This window comes from Thunnus maccoyii, chromosome 21 (assembly GCF_910596095.1).
Source record: "Thunnus maccoyii chromosome 21, fThuMac1.1, whole genome shotgun sequence".
NCBI lineage: Eukaryota > Metazoa > Chordata > Actinopteri > Scombriformes > Scombridae > Thunnus > Thunnus maccoyii.
In genome coordinates, this window is record NC_056553.1 from 20,991,920 (window position 1) to 21,014,296 (window position 22,377).

Consider the following 22,377-nt stretch of genomic DNA (forward strand, 5'->3'; position numbering starts at 1 on the left):
TTTCCTTCTTCTAATTGCATCCAGCCATTTGGAATCAGACCTGAATGGTTGTCTAGGTGTTAATTGGTTTGAAGGATTGCTAACAGGAGACAAACAGGAGAAAGGTGAATTAGGACGGTGCATGTGGCCCATAAATAGCATAGTGTGGCCTGGGTGCTGTCATGCCTTGTTTAGGGGTGTTCTGGCTTATGTCGTCCATTAGGTGGCCCCGGAGAAAACACACACACAGACACACATACACACACACTTGTACTGCTAAAATCTTGCACAGATTTACAGTTAACTGCTTATCAGATTTTCCAAGGACAGTTGAATGTTTGCATGACTAAAAATGGTACAAATTTCACCCACACAGAGCTAACTTTAAGTAAAGGAAAACTTCTTTCTTTTGCCATCGGCTCTTCACTCATCCATGATCGCCAGAGTCATCCTCTTCCCTAGGCACACAATTAATTCATAAAGTCTTCTATAAAACATGAGTTAGGGGTGGAAACATGGTCACACAGCTCATGGAAAGCTCACATTTGGCTACCTCTGCTTGTATTGCCCATCTCATACTGTAAAAGAAAGATCTCCAGTGCTTCTCTTGCATCCCACCATGACCATTGTAGATACAGGACGAAGGGAATAATGCAATTTAAATAGCCTACTTAAGATGACTGTGACAGTATATAGATGTTGTCTTTAAGGTAGCAGTACTGTTGAAAACCTCTTGGCAGTGATTGCTGTTAGATTTTCAAAATAGAACGTTGTCCTATACTCTTTCTTGGACCTGTGCATAGTCCACAGCTTTACAAGTATTGACACCACAGCTTGAGCTGAAATAAAACCTTCTCTTACAAAGACCTCAGTGTCAAAACATAGACTAACCCAGTGCAGTGCCTGTTCTATGACTCCTCCAACAAACCTCAATCCAAGAAATGTTCTTTAGAGTACTCGTCTCAAGAAGCTCAGTGTTTGAAATACCAGCATGGAAAACTGAACAAAGTAAACTTTGGCCTTCTGAGCATCTGTTTAACAGCTTTCTTTTAATGTCTTCAGAAAGATTTCTTTCTCAAAAACCCTGTTCACTTTAGCTTCAACAGTATGGACAGGCTTTACATGCACTTATAATTTGTCAGGAATCTCCTTTTTAACAAGTGTCACGAGGTGTCAAAGGCTGCTGTTTTCCTGCTGAGAAATCTGCTGATTCTGCTCCTTGAAAGCTGCAGCTTACATATCTTCTGAAGGGGGAGATTATGCTCTTGGGAGGGTTTTTTGTTGCACCTCAAGACACTGCTGCCGTAACTGTATGCCAAGGCCTATTTTCTACGCAGATCAGCTGTCCACCTGCTAGAAGAGCTGACATTTTGGCTCCTGCTGCATGCCTCATTTTTCAGAGGAGCCTTTGAGAGAGGCTGAGGGGATTTGCAGCTGTGTACAGCAGAGAGGAAGCTGGATCTCCAGCTGGTGTTGGCATGGTGGGACGACAGAGCAGGCTAGTGTCACTCTGGCCAGCAAAATGTGCCTGTGTCGTGGAAGGATGGAGTGTGAATGAATATCTCTCTTTCTTTCTGTGTCAAGCTCTTTCTATGTCTGCACATGTATTTGTTTCATTTTTTTATCTTTGATGTACTTTCACACCTTCCTGGATTTCTCAACTCTCTCAAGGTGTGTTCAGAACTGACAGTAAAAGTCATAATCTGACCTGATCAAGAAAATGTTGATCGATTTCTACCAGGTACTGTAGATTTCAAGTCACATCTTTTCATTTTCAGTGTAAATTCTTTACCATTAGATCATTTATGCCAGCTGTTGCATAAAGCGTATGTGCTCTAAACCTGTGTAACCAGCCTTTGCAATGGAGAGGTGCTTGTTATCTTATTGTCCATTAATATAAGTCAATAATGACCCTTAAAGATATCAAAAAGGCTGTCATACTGAAAAGCTTTCATTCTTCATGTAGTAGAGAGTGAAGCTGACCTTCTGTAGGTATGCTGATATTCTATGACCAATCATTGTGATGCTTGTAGAACTATATGCAGCTGTTAACCTGCCAAAAATGCAAATATTATGTTTATATTGTATGACATCTTCATCCAGCAGATATTCAATTTTATATTAAGATTAAAAGAAATAAAAAAACAACAACTGACTACCACCTATTCTCTGACACATAATGATAACATGATACATAATGATGACATTAACCCTAACACAAGTCAACATATTCTTAATTTAAGCCCTTTCCTGAACCTATAGGCTAAACCTTAAAACGCTCTCACTTAAAATGTCTAGAAGTAAAAGATTCTCACAGGTTCAGAAGTATAGAACCCCATAAAAACACACCAACACACACTTCCAATCACTTTCTTACACCCTAGCTCTGGTCGGTTACTCTGTGTCAGCCACTAGGTGCTTTAGCCATGTCAGTCTAATAGCACTGCAAATTAACTGTAAGGCTTCAGTGGAGAAGCTCATTTATCGCTCCATATTCAGATGATGAACTTTGCCTGGACTAGCAGCAAAAAAGAAAAAAAATGCAAACCCCTCGAGATATTGCGATAATAAGTGAAGGTAATGTGAAGGAGGGCTGCGGTAAAGGTTGGGTTTTGAAAGAAAGAGAGAAAGAGTGAATAGAGGGAGATGAAGGTTGTAACTGGCAGAGACAACAAAGCAGAGGATGAAAGAAAACAGTATGAAGAGATAGAGAGGAAGATGACGTTTGGACAGACAAAAGTCAGGAATATGAGTGTTAGTTCTCAGGTTGTGGACTAGAGAGAGGTGCAGAACCTCTCCTCTCCAACCCCCTGACAGCAACTGACAGCACGATCCACCGACTGATTTACATTCATGCCACCATGTGCGAGCCGGCACCGAGCTCTCAGCCATCTTGTGAAGTGCAGATCTTTATTTTACCTCTCCATCTATCTCTCTTTATCTCCCTCTTCATCCCACGGCTGAAAATCTCTTTGGTGTTTTGTATAACCCTCTGGGTGAGTACTAACAGTTGGATGTTTTTCTCTGTATGCAGGAAGTTCTGCCAAAGTTATGCGTTGTGTATCAGAATGAATTTTGCCTCCAGGCTGATACTCTCACAACTATTTGATGAGTCTTAAACTCAAGGCAAAGTCTTGACGGGTAGTATCCGCAATGACCTTACTGACAATATTTGCATCAGTTGAGTAACTTCCTGTAATTATAGTGCCTTTCAATCTGTGCTGTTGACTGACAAATGCAGTAACATGCCACTAATAAATTATGAGAGATCTCTGTTGCTAAAACATTACAACACAGTAACTGCAAAGTGGAGGGTGACTGATATGAACGCAGGTCAAAACAAGCCTCCAAGCACTGATGCACACACACCAATAGTGTACATACTTATTCACATACTGTAGGCACAATCAGGTAGACACTTAGACATCTGTGTGTCTGGGGCATGGCGCATGGCTTTAATTTGTAGAGAAAAGACGAGACAGCAGTAAACAGTCGCTGTGGTCTGCCCTACGGCCTGGACTTGTCATCAACACTGCCAATTAAGCGTTGATTAGGAGGTGGAGCCCAATCCTCAACAGCTAACTGCTGTCTGCCAAGACCCCAACATCACCCCGTTCACCCCTTACCCGCCCTCATATCACATGCCCTGGAAAATACACCACCACAAACCTCCATGAACCTCTGAGTCACTCAGGATAACCGTAAATCCAACAACTTATACTGTAACTCTGTTCCTAAAAAGTTTTTTTAAAAATCAAAGATATTATTAGATTATCAAGACAAGTTTGGTCATAATCAGCATTTATTTGAAGTCAAGGGTTATAACCTGTCAGAGTGGTGAGATCATTTCTCTGTTCTTCAGTATACTTTCGAAAGTATTTTTGATTGTGTCATTGGTTTTATTTGATTACTAAAATGTACAATAAAACTCTGCAGTAGTTATAATCATTGGGGGTAAAAACACATTAGAGCCTAATGAATCATTTCCATTGTGGTGCCTCAGTATACAACAAACATCACAAACAGATGTCTTTTTATTTGTCCCAACTAAAAGTCCACAACCCAAAGATTACTATCATGGAAGACTAAAGAAACCAGAAAATATTCACATTTAAGAGGTTGGAACCAGAGAAACAATTATCAAAATAGTTGGTAATTATATCATTTATTTTGAATAGCTCTAAGTGTCTTTAATCAGTGACAAGTAGTTCTCTAGCACAACTCTAGCAATAAGTCTTATGCAAGCAACATCTTGCTTACATATAAATTGGTTGTACAAATTAGTTGACCCTCTGCTAAACTTAAGCCAAAAAAAAGATTAAATGTTTGTACATGGATGGAGTTTTAAAATTGATGCCATCATTAAATAAGGTCCTCTAGTATCATGATAGCATCAAGAAATTCCATTTCTTCAGTCATTTAAATCTTGTAAGTAGTTATTTTGCTTTGGAAACAACTTAATTGCATTACAGTTTATAAAACAGTTTAAAAATAGATTCTGGAATTTAACAGTAGATGAAATTACTTGTCTGAATATCATAAATGTAGTTCATCGGTCTGAAGACATCCTCCTCACTCCACTACCATCTCACTTCTCCTCACACCTCAAAACCTGTCATCTACCTCACCCTCCTCGAATCAGAGTGCTCTCTGTTAGGCTACGGGCCTCTGATTTCCCCCCTCCAGTCTTCAACCTCCAGACCAGCTCAACCCAGATCAGCGCTCTGCTCAGCCCAGCACAGCTTCTCAAGGTTGGGCCAAGGAGAAACTGCAGAAAGGCAACTCTTGCCATCTGTTTTATTTGGAACCTGACCCATGTCTGACCATGCAGTCAGGTACAGAAGAAGACAGGTTACACTACACCTACATATGACCATGTTTAGACTTTGATGGTGAAGGAGAAGAAAGTTATTCCTCCCTTGCCAACGTAATGGCTGCATTGTTTTCTCATGTTGTGGGCATGTCACTTGTTTTCACAGCTGATAGCTCTGATAAGTGTGAGAAATATTGAGGCCGACTTTGCCTGGCATGGTTATGTTGTTTGTTTTCACTGAGGTCAGCTTGGGCACTGATGGACGCTTGAGAAAATGACCCAACTCTCCCAAAACCTCAGCACCAGTAATAATACCCCATATCCTCAACCAATTAGTCTTCCCCCGCATATCTGACAGTCACAGAGTTTTCCTTTCAAACATAAATATTGTTCCTCCCTCACCAGGAGCCCCAGTCATGGGAACCCTCTGGCCTCCATGCAATGTCAACGTCCCTTCCCAAGGTCGCGAGTCGAGTCAAACTAACCAGTCCCTCACCTCTCACTAACTAACTGGCTAACCCACTAGCTGTGACATCTTCATCTATCACAGCCTTGATAAGGGGTATCTTTAATTACACCCTCCCCTCCAACAGTGGATCTGTATCTTTTTTCTCTCTCCCTCTAACAGACTACCATCCATCCATCCATTCTTTAAGATCCCTCCCAGGAAAGACTATAGCATGTCACTGTCCCAATGCTCGGGACTCAGTAAGTCGATCCAACAGGAAATCAATAGCAGGGCCTAATGCTGAATAATTGAGGTTACGGGAGTTCAGCAGCACTCCCCAGACATACACCCCCACCCTGTCCTGTAACCTCCCATTATGCACAGGGTGGGGCGCACTGTGTCCTCACGTCCCTTCTCCTTTCACACTCAGTCTTACAGATACATTTATTTTATTTGCTGACTGTTTGAATGCTGCAGCGCTTTCTCATTTAATTGCTCTTTAGAGGTTACTAGTAGCTATTCAGTCATGGATTTATAATTCGTTAGAAAGAAAGTTCATCCGGTTAATCTAAAAATACAGATCAACACAGACTGCTGGCCTGCCAAGACAGATTCCTGTGATATCTCTTGAGAGATGTACTGTAGACGTGGAAAAAACTGTACTTTGAGAAAGATCTGAATGTGTATAAAACCTGGTTTTCATTTGATGTAGCTTTACATCTACTGTAAGAGTGATACCAAAACATTGTGTTACGACATTTCTCTGCCTTCCACTGCCAGAGAATGTACAAGTGGAGAGAAAACAGCAGACAGTACAGTCACTTGCAAGGTACTTGGAGTGTCGCATGCACTAGAGGGCACAAGCTGCCTTGCTAAGACACCAATATCCAGTGTTGGAAAGAACAGACAGGGTGAGCTGAGAGGTGGGCCTCTGTTCAAAGGGGTGTTATGAGACTGAACAGAGAGGAATAATTTCACCTTTGTGATGAAGGGCTAACAAAATGGAACCCATTTACTCAAGGTTTCAAGGGCATGTGATTTGTGAAATGGCTGTACTGTCACGGTTGTCCAAGTTGTAGCGAATGCTGAGATTTGTGTTGATTTCAGTCTTAGCTCTCAACGTTTTGTCTGACAGTGTTGATGTAACAGCCAAAGTCTGTCAGTATCAGTTTATTTTTGACAAATAGCATGCCGAACTTCTCAGTCTCTGAAAAGAGCCAATCTGAGAAGTAGTCACCTCTGACACACAGAAATAGACTGAAAGACTAACTGCGGGAGTCCAACATTCACCAGCCCCCCCCCCCCCACACACACACACACACACACACACCGCAGCTACGGCAGCTCTACTGATAAGCTGTGTTTGGTGTGTTTCTACATCTCTTTCTTTCTTTTCAAACTTCACACTTACATAGCTTCTAGTTCTCTTGTCTACTTCTTCAAGCAGCTTCTTTCAGGCTCCATGGTGCTAGTCAGTCTGTACATGAGCGCCAGCTGCACGCAAAACACACACACTTCTCCACAGCCAGAACCTTAGCACCATAGAGGTGCTGAGCTCTGTGAAGCGCTGCACTTGGCCACAGCCCATGGCAGCCACAGAAACAGCATGGAGAGTAAGAAGCAGCAGAAAAACACACTCAATATCTCAGTAGCCTGCATCCTTGTTATTCAGTCTGAAGCTTCAGCGCTAAGTTTTCTTGCCCTTCAGATGGCACCATCCTGCCTTCAATATGCCCTGATGCCATAGGCTTAAAGTTTCTACTCTTACAGAACCCTTCACACCACCATGAATGACTGATTTGTGGATATATATACACACACAAACAAATATACTATCAATAACATGACACATTTAAAAATACGTTCATAAATATGTAAAATCAGGCCATTATTAGTAAAAAATATAGTGATAGATGAAAAAAGAGTGTCATTAACGCCTACATCTGTCTGAAGAGTTATGCACAATGTGAGTAGAATCCACACACACACACACACACACACACACACACACACACACACGCACTTGTACTGGTGTTTTGTCTGTCAGTTTGTGCTTGTCGAGTGCACTGCTGTAATTGCTCTCTTCTAGTCTAACACACTCACAAAGCAAGGCCAGAATGTTTCCTCATGGGCACAAAGCCATTTCTTTGTCGTCTTCTCATGTGAGTCAGTGACTGTGTGAGCGAGGGTGTGTTTCTTTTCACATTTTGTGTGTTTAGCCACCTACACATACACACATAAGGACAAGCACCCTCTCTCCCTGCTTGTCCTCCCTTCATTTCCTCTCCCTCTAGGCTAAGACCACTCAGGCCTGCAGATGGCAGATAATGACAGTGCTGTCCCCACTGGCTAGTTGTGTGTTTCTGCGCGTGTGTGACTGTATGTGTGTGTTGCGGGAGGGGTGTTCAGCTCCACTTGGCCATCTCCTGGCCAACGCTGGCTGACTAGGTGAGTGGGTCAATGGTTGGCTTACTGACTGACTGGCAGAACATTTTACTGGCTAATACTGTGTATCAGTGGTATACCAGTGGATGATATACTAGCTAATACACTAACTGAATGGGTGGGTGACTGTCTTAGTGGCTGACTGAATGACTAATCAATTTACTAACTTCTGATAGGCTGGCAGAATGATCGACTGACTAGATAAATGGCTCAGTAGCTTGGAATTTGTTGACTTACTCATTGGCTGACTGAATGGCTAACCTACTTACCAACTGGTTAGCATGTTGCCCAGCAACTCACCTGACAGACTGATTGGGAAGCTGATTGGCTTAGTAGTCTAGCACTAGCAGCTGTTCAGCTCAAAGATAGGTTGGGGTACAGTAACAAGACAAGACTTTGTGTGTGTGTGTGTTTTAAGGACCTCAGGTGTTCTAGTGCCCTTTCCCTTCAGCCTGCGCCTGCTTGTATCACTGCGTCGGCTCGTTGGAATAGGTACAGTATTAGTCTCCACAGGTGCCCTGTCCAGCTGATCTCACTGTATGTGTGTGTACTCGGCAGTAATTTTAGCAGTAACATGACTACGCAGCAACACTAGTTTGTTCTTTTCAGCCAGCATGACGTTTCCTGCAGAACACTGCTGTTGAAATTCAGTTGTATATAAAGGTAATTTCTAGGAGACAGGGTTGAATAAAGCCACAACACTTTGTCTGAGCCACATTTTAACACAAAGACTGTTTTAATTTCTGACAGAAGATAATTTATGTCCAATTGTTGAATTCACTACTACTTGTTGATAAGGAATGCAAATTAAAACTTGTAAAATCGACTTTATACGTGAATATCTTGTAATTAAATTGTCATAATTGACTTATGACTTATGAGTTGAATGCAGTTCAGGGCAACGTATAATAAATTAAAATGATGAATTTATTGCCAATGATCTGCCATCAGGTGTTGCTTTCAGTAGTCAAACAGACTGAGGTATTTGTTTTGAAGTCTATTCTGCCTAAGTTCAAAGTGCTCCTCTTTGCATGTTAAGTAGTCTGTGCACACACATACAGCCTCTGTTGTTGGTCCACAGCCTTGGGCTATCAGGCACCTCACCCGGGGCCATCCCAGGTGACAGGGCAAAGGCCACCCAGGAGGGAGACCAACACCCTCATTTGGCAACAATATATGCACATCAGAGCCAGACAGTCAATTTTAATCTTTTGTGTTACATTGGAATTGTTGATTCATACCTGTTGTTTGACAGTTGTTGCCTTAATCTGATATGAGATTGGAGAGAGTTGTTGTGGGTACAGCACCTTGGGTTTCTACTTGCAGGGTTGCAGCTAATTCTGATTTACATTATATTGTTGAATAATCTGCTAATTACTTTCTTGATTAATCAATTAATGGTGTTGAGTAGTGAAAAAAGTCCATCACAATTTAATTCAATCATTAGAACAGTTATATTAGAGTAACAAATTTATTTTCTGTCAAGTAACTAATTGATTCATTAATTAACTGTTTCAACTCACATTTTTATTACTGTCAAGTCAGATCTTTTCCAGTGCAGCTGCAGTGGAGTCTTAGCAGCTTTCTGACATATCAGCGTTAGATGTGAGCTTGTGGTGTCATCCTCTGAGAATCAAAGAGAAAGAGCTTTTCTCCAGATCTTTTCACCAACGCCCTGAGACAGATAATACTTTAGCAATTAGCGCCAGCGTGTTTGAGACGACAATCTTAAAGCTTAAATTCTCCTGGTTAATGATTGGGTCTGGCCTTGTTAAAGGTATGAAATACCTGATTTCCATCCGCCTTGACTACAGAGGATGTATGGCCTTGTCAAGGATACGGCCCTCCTCCCTCTCTGTCTGCACCTCATTCCCTCCATCTCTTTCCACCAGGGAGGCCTGAAATGTTTGAAGCTTTCCCTTTTTTCTTTTGCCCCCCCTCTCTCTCTGTGCTGAGGTCCCTGGATGTGGAGTTTTTAATTACTCTCTCCTGGCTTTGTGCATAACCAATGAAAGATTGAAGGGCACTTCCCTCTGAAAGGCACTGTTAGAATATGGGTTTTTCTAATGCCATCGCTTTGGGAGAGGAATACTAATACACAAACTGTGACTTTTTGTGCTTTTGTGTGTATCTGCAGTTTGTGTGTGTGTGTGTGTGTGTGCCGCTCACGTACTCATATCTGCGTGTGTGTATTTGCGAGTGCGGCCCCTAGACAGACTGTCTGGCTGTTGTTTTGCATGTGAATCAGGGCTGGGGAGGAAAGAAAGGCATTATTAGATTGGTTGAGCAGGGTGGTGGGGCGGGCTGGATAAAGACTGGGGGAACAGCTAGCTTCATTGCATTGATTAGATTTCTTTAAGACCAGTTTGAGGGTGCGACACCTCAAGGTGCCTCCAACTACTCTGTTTAGACAGCAAAATGGATATGGGGTGGCATGAAAATCAATAGAGGATATCATAAACAAACTGTATTGGGCACAGCTTGTGCTTTCTGAGCATTCAGCTTACAAGCGCAACGTCCTTCAAAGCAACCAAAAAAAGTAAAGTGCGTGCAACTTAAAAACATGTTTCAGACTACATGTGTGCAAGTTGTGGCACAAAATGAACTGAAATTAGACAGAATCTAAAAATGAATACATTTACACCTAGACTGGAATAGGATAATTAATATGATTACATTTAAAAATGTAGACATGTTGATGGAACAAGATTAATTCAGCATTATTTCATGTGTCCGCTCAGTGTTAATTAGTGACAGGTGATTGAGGGTAATTTAGCCATCGGTGTCATAAGATGCTCATCTTGTTTCTTGCTTATTGAGACCCTCTCTAATTGCTTTCATGAATATGTCATCATTTTTCCATTCATCGCTCCTTCCTTTTTTTGTTCCTTTCACTCAAAGTTGCAGACAACAAAGGTTTTTTGTGTGCCATCATAAAAAAAAAAGTGTTATTTATTTCCCAGGGCTGAATAGGGTTGAATTGTACTTATGACCACGGGTTATAAGGTATTAATATACACAGCAGAATGGGATGGGGGCGTAGTAGGAATTTTCCCTTCTGTCAGCACTGCGTAGGTAGCGCTCGTACAGGGCGCCCTAATATGTGTGAATTCATTTCCCCTAACGCAGGAGGAAAACTTCAAAGGCAGGGACGAGAACTTGGCCGAGTGGATTTGAAAGGGATGAGTCTCTAATCTGGTTAAACTTTGCTTGCTCTGTATATTTTCTCACTGCCTCTTTGCCAATTCTTTCTCCAACACCCCTCCCACTTTGTGTTTTTTTTTTTTCTTCCAGCGGTGAATCTACCTTGTGAGCTGTTTTGCTTTAAAAAGTGAAAGAAATGATGACTTAATGTTTCAGTGAGAACAGCAGCGTAAACCAATCTCGGGACTTGCGTATGCTTGTTTGGGGATTATATTAAGCCTGTCATCTTCCTGCTCGCCGGCATATAAACTTCCCCCTCCTATCTCCTTCCCACCGCCCTCTCCCGATGCCCTCGCACACCATCGCCGTTATAAACTGGAGGATGTATTCCATGTGTCGCAGCATCTTTACGCATTACATTTCCTTTGCGGTGTGTGTCATCATTTCAGGTCTTGCCTTAGCAAGCCTCCGGGGCGCTCTTCCCTTGCATCAACCCCATGTGACAGCACCTGAAATATGCATATGTTTCTGAAGCACTGCGGGGTGCCATTTGAGGGTTATTTGGAATGCTAGTGATGGCAGGCCAGAGTGCTCAAGACCTATTCTCTGAATATTTGATGGTCTTAATGAGCAGGAAAAATACAGGACTAAGCACTTTGTTGGTTTGCTCAACTCACGGCGTGTGAGGAATAATGGACGGGAGGAAAGGATGAAATATTGAAAACTGTGTGATAATGCTACAGTGAGAGGAGGCAGGCTTATCCATTGTGATGTTGCCTAAGGTCATGAAAAAGGAAAGGTCACATACTCTTAGATGAGTGCAATAAGGGAAATGAAAAGACCCTGTGCTGGTACTACAGTGGAGCACGCCATATCAGGGTCGCATTGAGATGATCTGTTTGCATACAGACAATCAAAAATCCTACTATTTGATGGATGATCGAAGGATCCATGACTGATAGATGGAGAGTGTTGAAGGGGGTGCAATGCATGGATGGACAGATGGATGGATAGATGGCTAGTGTGGAGATGAAAGATGGTGGCTCATGGCTATTACTCAACAAGTTTAGAGTCCTTGGAGTTTCTGGTGGAGTAAGTGGCTTTCACAGTTTCCACCGCTACTGTACCTGTAATAACTTTGCGCCCCCGGTGCCCTTGCAATAAAATGATGATAAATGATAGGGAGGGGAGATGAAACCTGGTTTATATTTGTGTGTGTGAGGGTAAGTGTGTGTTTGTGTTTTCTGGCAGAGACGGTATATATGAAAGTTATTTCAGCCATTGCATAATTTGACAGAACCTTATACGCTATACCAATTAATACAGTGACCAGTGTCATTCTTTCCTTTTTTTTCATCTTAAAACCACAAAAAACACACACTGCACACACACACAGAAGACAAAAGTAGGAAGGAGATAGAGGTGGTAAACTCAACTCAATAATTTCCTGTTCTTTAATTTATTATCACTGCTTATTAGTCGCACATTGAATTTTAGTCGTTGGATGGGAGGGCAAAAGAAAAATTGTGACAGACAAATGAATAAATATTTATATTGCCTCCAAGGGGTGACTTTTTGTGCAGCAATAAATATTCACAGCAGTTGGCAGGCTGGCGCGACTTTGGATGTGCTCTTTAATTGAAGGTGTGGATTGAGCAGACAGGTTTCCCGCGGGTTGACTCATGTCAGCCGTCCCTTCCACTCGGCTGTGAAAAAGCTGTCGTGGCAGATATGGATTAGCGTCAGAGCATCACAGCGCAGGTATTACATGCCTCCGGTGGCACTGCCAGCGCTGCCCGTGACTACTAATAACCTCTGTTGTATTGCGTCTTCGAGGCGCTCGGCGAACGCTCAGGACGGCTGTTTTGTGCCGGTGCCAATCCTGATGCCCAGGCTTCCTGGCAGATCAGAGGTTTCCGGAGGTGGAGGAGTGTGTGTTTGGTGGAGGAGGTCGGTGTATCGGAGGAGAGAGGAAAGAGATGGAGAGAGGTTGTCAAAACAGCTCCTCATCCCCTCCTCGGCTGCTTCCTCTCCATCTCTTCTTCTACTCCACCCTTGCTGCCAAAAGCCGGAAGGAGATCAAAGGAGGCCAACATGAAAGGCATCCCTGAGATTTCTGTTTTTTCCGCGCCCTGTCTCTCTGCTCTCACTGTTACAGATATGGAAATGCTGAATCCCAAATACAAAAACTGCAGAGAATGCCCAGCCTCTCGCTCTCTCTTTCCTTCTACTTCTTCTCTTCTCCTCCACCACCTCGTCTTAGCCCTTCATCATCATCTCCCTCCATCCTCTGCTCTTGCCTCTCTCTCCAAGCAGCCCTCAGGCTCCCAGGTAGATAGCGGTTGATTGGCAGCTGCTGTGACAGTCAGTGGAACCGGCTGAGAGTGGATGAGTGTCAGCCTTGCTCCAGGGGCTTAAGGCAGCAGCAATGTTGTAGCTCCCTGCTGAAGAGAGAGAGGCCCATGAAATAAGACTCAGAGTCAGTTCTTCTCTTTTTCTCGCTTCTCTCAACTGAAGCAGGTAGGAGCTAAATAGGTTTTTCAAATCGCCCCAGAGTTTATCCTGAGACTGCAAAGTGGAAAATTTCTTCAACTCACATCCTGTCATATGCTCTCCTTCTTTTATTCCTCACCTTTGGTTTTGATATGACTATGTTTTTTGGTTTTGGGTTTTGATGTAACTATGTTTTATTGTAGGTTGCAGCATCTTGTTTTTCAGGGGCTCTTTAAAATTCTTTTTTCACTGCCTCCCTCCCTCTCTACCTCTTATCCACTCCGAATCCTCATCTGTCACGCCACTTGACAATTAGCCATGCAGTTCCCGTCTGTGCATCGCTAAAAAACTTTTTCCTCCTTTTGAAAAACTTCTGAATACAACTCGACGCCCGCTGTACAGCAGCCACGGGGGGAAATGTGAGGAGGGAAAAAAAAAAAAAAAAAGAAACGTGAAATCGTCTCAGTTTTAAAGTGGCTGTGACCAATTCCCAGACGGAGAGAAAGCGTTTGTGTGATGGCTTTTTCTGCGTTGCCGCTTGAGCTGTCTAGTCAACAGCAAGAGTTGCGTCAGTTCTCCCTCTGGCCAAGAGTGCCCCCTTCTCCACGGCACAGGCAGAGGACAGGATGATGACTGAAAAAGCGTGGAGAGAGCCGAGAGAAAGAGGGGGATTTTGGGGGGTACTTTTCAAAATCTTGCAACCCATACCTCCTCCAAATACTCTGCAGATGTGTACTTATGATAAGAGTGTAAGTTAAACAAGGAGGTTTATGTCCTTTCTAACTCCTTGTTCAATCTCTATTTCATGTTTTGGTCACGGTTTAAATGATTCAGAGTAGCAATCTGTAACTGGACCTGGTAGATAAACACACTTGTTTGGTATCCAGAAAATGGTAAATTATACTCATGGTAGACTGATACTAATATGATATGCATCAGTGCTAAAACTTGATATGAAATGATGAAATTATAAGCCTGCTACTTTGCATTTAAAACCTTTTAATCAAACCTGCATGTCAGGTACAACTTTTTTACTTTTTAAGATTAGTGTGTAGAGACAGTGAGAGAAAACAGGAGGAGGCAGGAGGAGAGGTGTAGAAAGAGTAAAGTTAAAGTAGAAACTGTGTTTTACTACGTGGAAATGGGAAACCAGATTGTCATTATCATACAGTTGGCAAATATGATGTTGGGATTTTAATAATATCCTCTTAAAAATCCTAAAGCAATGGCGTACTTTCCATTTGGATTAATAAGTTGGATAACAGGTAGTCTGGTGTCTCAGCCAGCAGCTTATAATAAGGTCCTCAGATTTCTGCCCAGTGGAACTTTTCATGTCTCTTTGGGTTTAGGGGCCAAACAAGCACTTTCAAGAACCCATAAATATTGAATGCAGAATAAATGCAAGCCCATTTGATTATGAAATGGAGAGTGTGTGGATGGGTTTAGCTGTACATGTCAGATACCCACAGAGTACTCTGGAGCGTCTGGTGAAAGGAGGCAAGGCATAGCAAAGTGGACCTAATTAGAGGGATTTGGAATGTATTTAAAAATGAATCACGCTTCGCCGCGACACCAACAACAGTATTCACCACTTCTCTAAATGGGCAGCTGGCAGGCAGAGGGCTTGTCGGGTTGCTAAATACCCCCAGCAACATATGAATGGGAGGCCTGATTACTTTGTCACTAATGATTCATTGGCTCACACATACACTCAGGCAGTGTAAATACTTCTGGGAACAGCCCTTCACTCTTGTCTGTGTTCACAGCCACTTCTTTGCATAGCTGTGCTTGTCATCATTATCACAACAGAAATGCTTAGCCAGATATCAGAATATAAGGTATTAAAAAACAAACAGATTACCCAACTTGCATTAAAAACAGCACTTGATTTAAGGAAATTCTCCAGTCAAACTAATCAATATTTATCCTCATTTTGTATGTAAGTATGTTTTTAACACACGCACATTTACACATTTCCCAATAAGCAAACCTCCAGCAAATTACCTCCTCAAACTGCCTGATTTCTAATATTAAAGCCTTCTTATTTTGTGCCATCAGGTCTCTCTCCTTTCTGATTGCCTCTCTGGAGCACTGAGCATATTTGCGATAAACCCTTACAACCTGAGGAATGTAATTTCAAAATCGGAATAGAGTGTGATTAGAGTGAAACGGGTGATGCCTTCAGTGATAGTGTACGTCGCACACATGTTATCCGTATGCGAGGAAACATCTTAGGAGGGGAGAAAAAAAAAACAAAAAAAAAAACGCAGTCAGCTTTAATTGTGCAAAGCCAGCGTGAGAGATGTCGCCGTGAATTACGGCAACAGTAAACCACATGGGCATACTCACAGAAAGGCATAAATTCAGACGCAGATACACAAACACATACACACTTAAGCATCATCCTCTGCATATGAATTAAATCACAAAGAAGAGCAGGGGCTTCTAAACTTGTTTATATGCAGATTTCCCTGCATCTGGGTGATGAAAAACACCAAATACATGGAAAAACACTTGTGCTATTTTTACCTTCAGACATATACGATACACAAAAGCTGTTTGCTCCCAACGGCGACTAATGCTTTCTTTGTTGGCTGCTCTCTCCACATCCATGGCCTTCCATTAAATAGATTTGCAGTTAGCACAAAAACATAAAGGAGCTCATCTCAAGTCTGTAATATACATACTGTTGTTCTGTATACGGTATGGTGTGTAGCAGGTTGCTGCTGTATGATTTCTGTGTCTGGATAGAATGAGAGGTTAATCTTCTTGTGAGAGGTTTAGAAACAGGTTGTGCTGGCAATGAAAACCACTTGGCACCGCTTCCTCCACTTCATCACCACAGGTTGTATGCTTTCATTGCTGGCTCTCTCTCTTTTTTTTCCATGTACAGTATGTTTCAGTCCAGTCTCTTAAAGAAAATCCTTGACTCGTACGTGGTCAATCAACATTGGCTGATCTCAAGAGGAAACAATCTAGTGAGAGTCTAGTGTTTCTCTCGCACCATAACCCACACTGTCATCTCACTCTCTCTCTCTCTCTCTCTCTCGTTAAGTGGGTGAGTTGGCTGGAGTGATGAGCAGTGTGTGTTAGACTCAGATAATTACGGGATGCTGCGGGGAGTTCTCCCTGTCTGGCCTGGGAAATGTGGCAACGTATCACCTTTGTGGGGATGGAGCAGCTGCACGCTGTGGGAGCCAAACCTGGCAACCCGGAACTCCCCGCTCTACATGACTGCAGATGTTGCAAGATTAGACTGTAGAGAGAGTGAGAGTGTATGTGAGGGTGTGTTACTACAACACTTAAAACATGATTGAGTGATTAGGGCTGATACTTTATGCATATTATCATCCTACCTATTTATAAGTTGCATGTATTTGCCTGTATGGACACAAATTCCTACACCCACAAAAAGAACCCTATACACTGCATATATAGATACTAACAGATCAATACAGTACAAAACAGTCTCTTTATTCCCCAAAACACACACACTAATAGACACACGCTTGTTTTTCCTTCTCTTTCCAGCTGGTAGCAGTATATGAAGAGCAGGATCCTCATAATGGAGGTGACGGTACGAGTGCCAGCTCCACAGGCACGCAGAGTCCTGAACCCTTTGCCAGCGAGCTGAGTTCAGCATCAGCCTTCCAGCCCTACCAGTCCAACAGTGAGATCGAGGTCACACCATCCTCCTTGCGATCTAGTAAGTGCAATGACAATGTTAGCATGAAATTACAGTATGTCAGCACTAAACAAAAGCACTCAATAGAAAAACAAAGCTATCATATATCAAGAATAAAAATCTCCATTAAAAGCTCATTCCTACAACTTAACTTTTTATATTACTGCTAAGATTATGTCAGCAAGACAAAGTTAACACTACCACTACGACATCCTTACTTCTAACAAAAAAATCGAAAAACTCAAATAAAGCAAGGCAGTGTTGTAAAAACAAAAACTTGCAACTTCAGTGAGTAATTAACAGTAGCTCGACTAGCACCTTAAGGCCTGTGTTCTGCTCTTTTAAAGAATGAATATGTAATCTCTGCCACCAACACAACTTCAGATTGCAAGCCTTTAAATGGGAAGGACATGAAAGCTGACATCTGGAAGCTAAAGTGGCTTAGAAAGCAAAGCATAACACAAAGAACTGAAAGCAAACCACAGTCTGGACTGATGCTGATATTAAGCTAAATTACATTAAAAAAAATCGACCAAGTTTTGGCCAAGTTGTATTATTGTTTAGAACCACAATGGCTGCCAAAATGTCAGATAAAAAAAAAACAAAAATGCTACAAGGTTAACTTTTTCTACTCAAATCCAAACCATAGAAAACAAACTGGCTGGTGTCAGTTTTACTTGACATGCTTCAGGTGTATTGCATGGAGTCAAGTGTCTGTCAAAACTGTGCAGTGTGTCCAGGGAATGGCAGCGCCGACTTAGACAGACAGGTAGAAACCGAGACAAAGGAAGGAATTGAGACACAGTTGGGTGCTCAGTCATGCATGAGCAGCAGCACACATGCCAGAGCAAGGTGAACATGAACACACACACACACACACACACACACACACACACACACACACACACACACCCATAAAATGGCACCCACAAGTCAGTGACTCAGCTGTTGCTCATGTCCACATATTCACATCCCATGAAGTGGAACCGGTGAGCTGATGCAGAGCTGTCTTAAACTTCAAAGGACATTTAAGACATGTAAAGCCACAACTCAGATACGGGCATGGACTCACACACACAAATGCACATGAATGAGCAGTAGACTTTACTCTCTTGCCCTAATGTAAAAGCTCATTCCAGTCTTTCTAAACCTGCCTGTTAGACTGTGGAGATTTATAGAAATTGCTCCCAAGAATGGTGCAATGGCAGTCTGAAAGGAAACCAGTAGCACAGTGTGAGAGCAGGTTTGTTTGAAGTTATCTGACCCGCTGTCATCTTGGTCCAAACAAACCCACATTTGAAGCTGTGACTGGGTTTCTGAGGCATGTTAGTCTCTCTCATCCCCCACACAGACAAAAATCTGGCGGTGCTGAATACCAGCTTCTAAAACTGTCTGTGTGCAGTGGAAAGATTAAAGATTATGATTGATTAAAAACATTGTCCTTCAATCAGACAAACTAGGTTCAAGGCTCTGTGTTGTTAGGCCTCTGCCATGTTAAAGTGTCCTAAAACAAGGCAGTGAATCTCTGGATCAATCCCATCTGGTCTCTACACCAGCCCTTACCTTAAGTTTGTAGGCAGAAAGGATGTTTTGCCTTATTAAGGGCTGCCCTAAACCAGAGTGCAGTGAAAGTGTACAATAGAATCCTTGAACAGCGGATCTATCCCTCAGGGAAACAATGGTGTTAGAAAAAGCAGAAAATGTTATAAATGTTAGGTCTACTAAGGCTACTTTGTAGATATTTTGGTCATGAAAAGCTATAGCTACATGTCCTAACTATGCCTTTTCATGGTGGGTTTAAGATCACAGAATTTACAGCAAAGAAAGTGAAATAAAAGGAAGCACCACTTTGTTTCTTTCTAAATGTATCTGATTTGTCTTATAATCATATGCAGCATCAAATAAAGAAGAATATGCCTTCTGTTTTAAAGCACATGTTGATTGTCTCTGGGATGTAACTTACCAGCTGAATGAGAAAGGCATAAATCAGTGTCCATGAAGTTTCCTGTTCATGGTTGAGAGTATAGCAGTGCATCCCAATAAGTGATGGTCTATAGTGAAGGGCTAGTGAGAAGGGATCAGTTCAGAAAAGTTCTCCTTTCAGATATTCTGTAGCTGCTCCTGATCTGTGGCCTCCATAAAGGCAGGGCAACAAAAAGTATGAGCTTTGGGTTGTCATGGAACCTCGTCAGAACTCATAATTTCAAGTTATTGAAATGTTTGATCTGCAGCCCATATTTGGACTTGAATGTTTTTCATAGAAAAATATCACGCTGCACACTTTTTTGTCATCATCATACAACAATGGAGAGCTTATGCAAGCTCTGTCCTACTCACCCACACAAACACACACTTGTAATGCAGTTCATCGCTGGCCCTGTAAATTGTATGTCTAGCATTCTACAAATATAATGACAAAATTGCTGCGAAGCAGAAGAACTGATTGCCTCTCACACACTGCATCTTACATGGTGATAGGTATATCTATAGCAATTTCTTAGAGATAAAGACAGTGAGAAAGATATGTAGGATTGACAGACTGGGGGCTGGACCTATGAATGATTCAGGCAGTCAGGCAGTTAAGGCCATGCTTTGTTTTGTGGTAGTTTACTCAAGTGCAGTATTACCAACAAAACACAAGTGAGATTGCATTGTTTACAGGGTATGTTTGTTCCTCGGAGACCATATACACTTACACTTCCCCACTTACAAGTTCCTATTTCAACTCCAAAAGTACCTTGAATATACGTGTTGTGAATAAGTATTTTGAAGAGGTAGAGAGACAGTTAGACAGACAGACTGACTGGCAACACATACACACGGACAAGCAGATGAACAAGACAGACAGGCGATAGTCCCTCCAGAGATGCAGATGAGCAAATTACTGGCAGCAATATTGCATATCAGACATCAAAGTGTAGCAGCGGCGCCCTTGGCAGCTGTGCTCTGAGGCAGAGAATTATGGCTATTTAAAATCATCATCTTTTAGAGCCATATTGATTGTTTTTCCCCTCCTACAACTCCCAAAGTCCCAAACTCTCCCTCTCGCTTTCTTTCTGTCCTCCACCCCTCCCTTGCCTCTGCCTTGGGAGCCCATTTTAGATTTCCATGCTAACATGTGCCGTGCAGGTCAAACTGCTAATAATTGGATTGGAGATGAGATGTAAATTACAATAATGAATGTAATTTTCCCGTAATTATATGGATGCCAGAGCTGCCTCTACTCACCGCTACATTCTAATCTTTCAGAAGTAAGAGAAAATATCTGAAACTTTGGGACCATACCACTGGTTCAGCCAAGTAAATCCTTTGTGCTTACAGCTTATATTACTGACAACCAGCCTCCAGCTCATGCAAGTGACGCTGTAATTTTAAATGTGTTTTTCTTACCTTCCTGTCCCTGCACATTGGTTTGAGTTCATAAGTACAAGCACAAGTACAGTACATCTTGCTCAACATAGCTACTGCATCATAATGAAACACATGTCCACACTGGTTTTCATTAAAAAACAGTTATATGAAAGATATGTTTAACATTTGAAAATTGTGAGTGGTCTGTGAATCCTTCTTGGTGGTGCATTCAGGTCCTGAAGTGAAGGTCTGATGACTCAACAGGAAATACAAATAATTATCAAACATGAATGCCATAAAATCCTGTTGTAATTTTGTTACCAGTTAGTTGTATTGAATGGTCTACAAAAATAATTTTGCTGACTTCAGAGTGGAAGTTTTTAGCTACAGTTTTAGCTACATGACAGCACATAAATGCACTATTCCTCTACATCCAACTCAGATAGTAAACAAAAAGTGGTTAGCAAAGAGATAGCTCTGCAAAGGAGGAAATGGTACTGAGTCGAGCAGAGTGAGAAAGGGAAAGGGCAAGAAGAGAGAATACTGCTGCTACATCATCAGATCAAGCAGAAGGCCAGCCTCTGGAACAAACAGACAGCAGCTGGTGGTGTAGTTGTAACACATGCCAAACTATATAATCAACAACAGAGTGTTTTTGCTGCCATGAATGGGCAAGGCAGCAGTGCAGCGGATGAACCTACATGTGTGACAAGCCATCCTGATTTCAGTGCTCTGTTGCAAGTGCACAGTAAAGTTGACAAAGTTGTGCATCCCTTCTAGCTAGAATGATTTGATTAGGTTGCTTCACAGGGCAGAGTCCATCCAATCAGGTGGGACACTGGTCATGGCATGGAACTACACTGACAGAATATATGTCTCCGCCATGGAAATGTGTACTATAGTAGGATAAATTATTGTTTTATGATTATTGATTTATGTTTTATTAAATCATAATTATCGTGAGTTATAAATGTGGATGTGTTGTTGGGGGATTTAATTACATAAATTTAAACTATTTGCACATTCAGCAATTGTTACAAAAGCTAAAATATAGCCTCATGATTTGGGAAATGACTGGAACTGGAAGGTGTAAGGATATCGATATGATCCTTTTCAGTTAATACTGGATCTTGTAAATTCTAAATTGAATGCTGTTCTTTGTTGCTCAAAGAGTTTGTCAAAGAGGTACTTTTATTTGACCCAGGACTTGACTTCATATTACTGACAGTCAGGTTGCTATTTGTCATAGTTTCCCTATGTTTAAACAGTTTGTTGACAGTCTCAGGTATGGACTTAAGCTCCTGGGTGACAGAAATGGTTCAAAACCTCATTAAGGCTGAAGTTAATAGAAGTAAAATATTAGTGGGCAGCTGTGCCAAGTGACAAAATCCACTAATGATGGCTTCACTCCCCTGCCTCCTCCACTTGCAGACAGAGAGGAACAAATTAAAAAGGCCCTCTGGTGTTTATATGGTAAACTAGACTCAGTCACGAGTGTCCAGATCACAGAGTAATGTACACACTGCTGAGGTCACAAGGATGAGATGGTTGTGAGTTGGTGGCCAGTTTAAGCCAGTTTCCTCTGCGTCAAAATGTTCTCAGTGATCAGTGTAAATTAGCTTTTACACATACTTACATGTGTGAAAGGGATATTCAACAGATCACAGAAACTGTTTTTTTCTACCATTGGTCTTTCTTCCTTGAACTTGACTTTCATGGATGCTACTTTCATGTAGTTGTCCCTTGACTGTGAGGATTTTCATTCCTAGTATTTTTTAAAAACTCAATTGCAGTTGCTGAGGGTGCACAATCAGGAACTGTGAGTGCTATTGACAAAGGTTGAAACTACACTGACATTGATGTGGAGAGGCTCTAAAACACACCACAGAAGATCACAGTGATTGCAGTGATACTTCCATGATTGACCCCCTGCCAACAAATCCTTCTTTGTACAGATCAAACTAAAACATCAACCGATAGCTGGTCATTTTGCTATTTACACTGTGACACCTTCATCAA

General features: G+C 41.9%; 1 protein-coding gene across 10 annotated transcripts in view; it reads left to right on the top strand.

Moving 5' to 3' along the window:
- The window catches only part of LOC121887977 (partitioning defective 3 homolog), a 356,909-nt gene that overhangs the window by 105,076 nt on the left and 229,456 nt on the right, over positions 1-22,377 (top strand). For all 10 annotated transcript variants that reach the window (XM_042399172.1, XM_042399173.1, XM_042399174.1 and 7 more), the window contains one exon: positions 16,854-17,028. In XM_042399172.1, the coding sequence (XP_042255106.1) occupies positions 16,854-17,028 (175 nt within the window). The remainder of the gene's footprint in view (positions 1-16,853; positions 17,029-22,377) is intronic.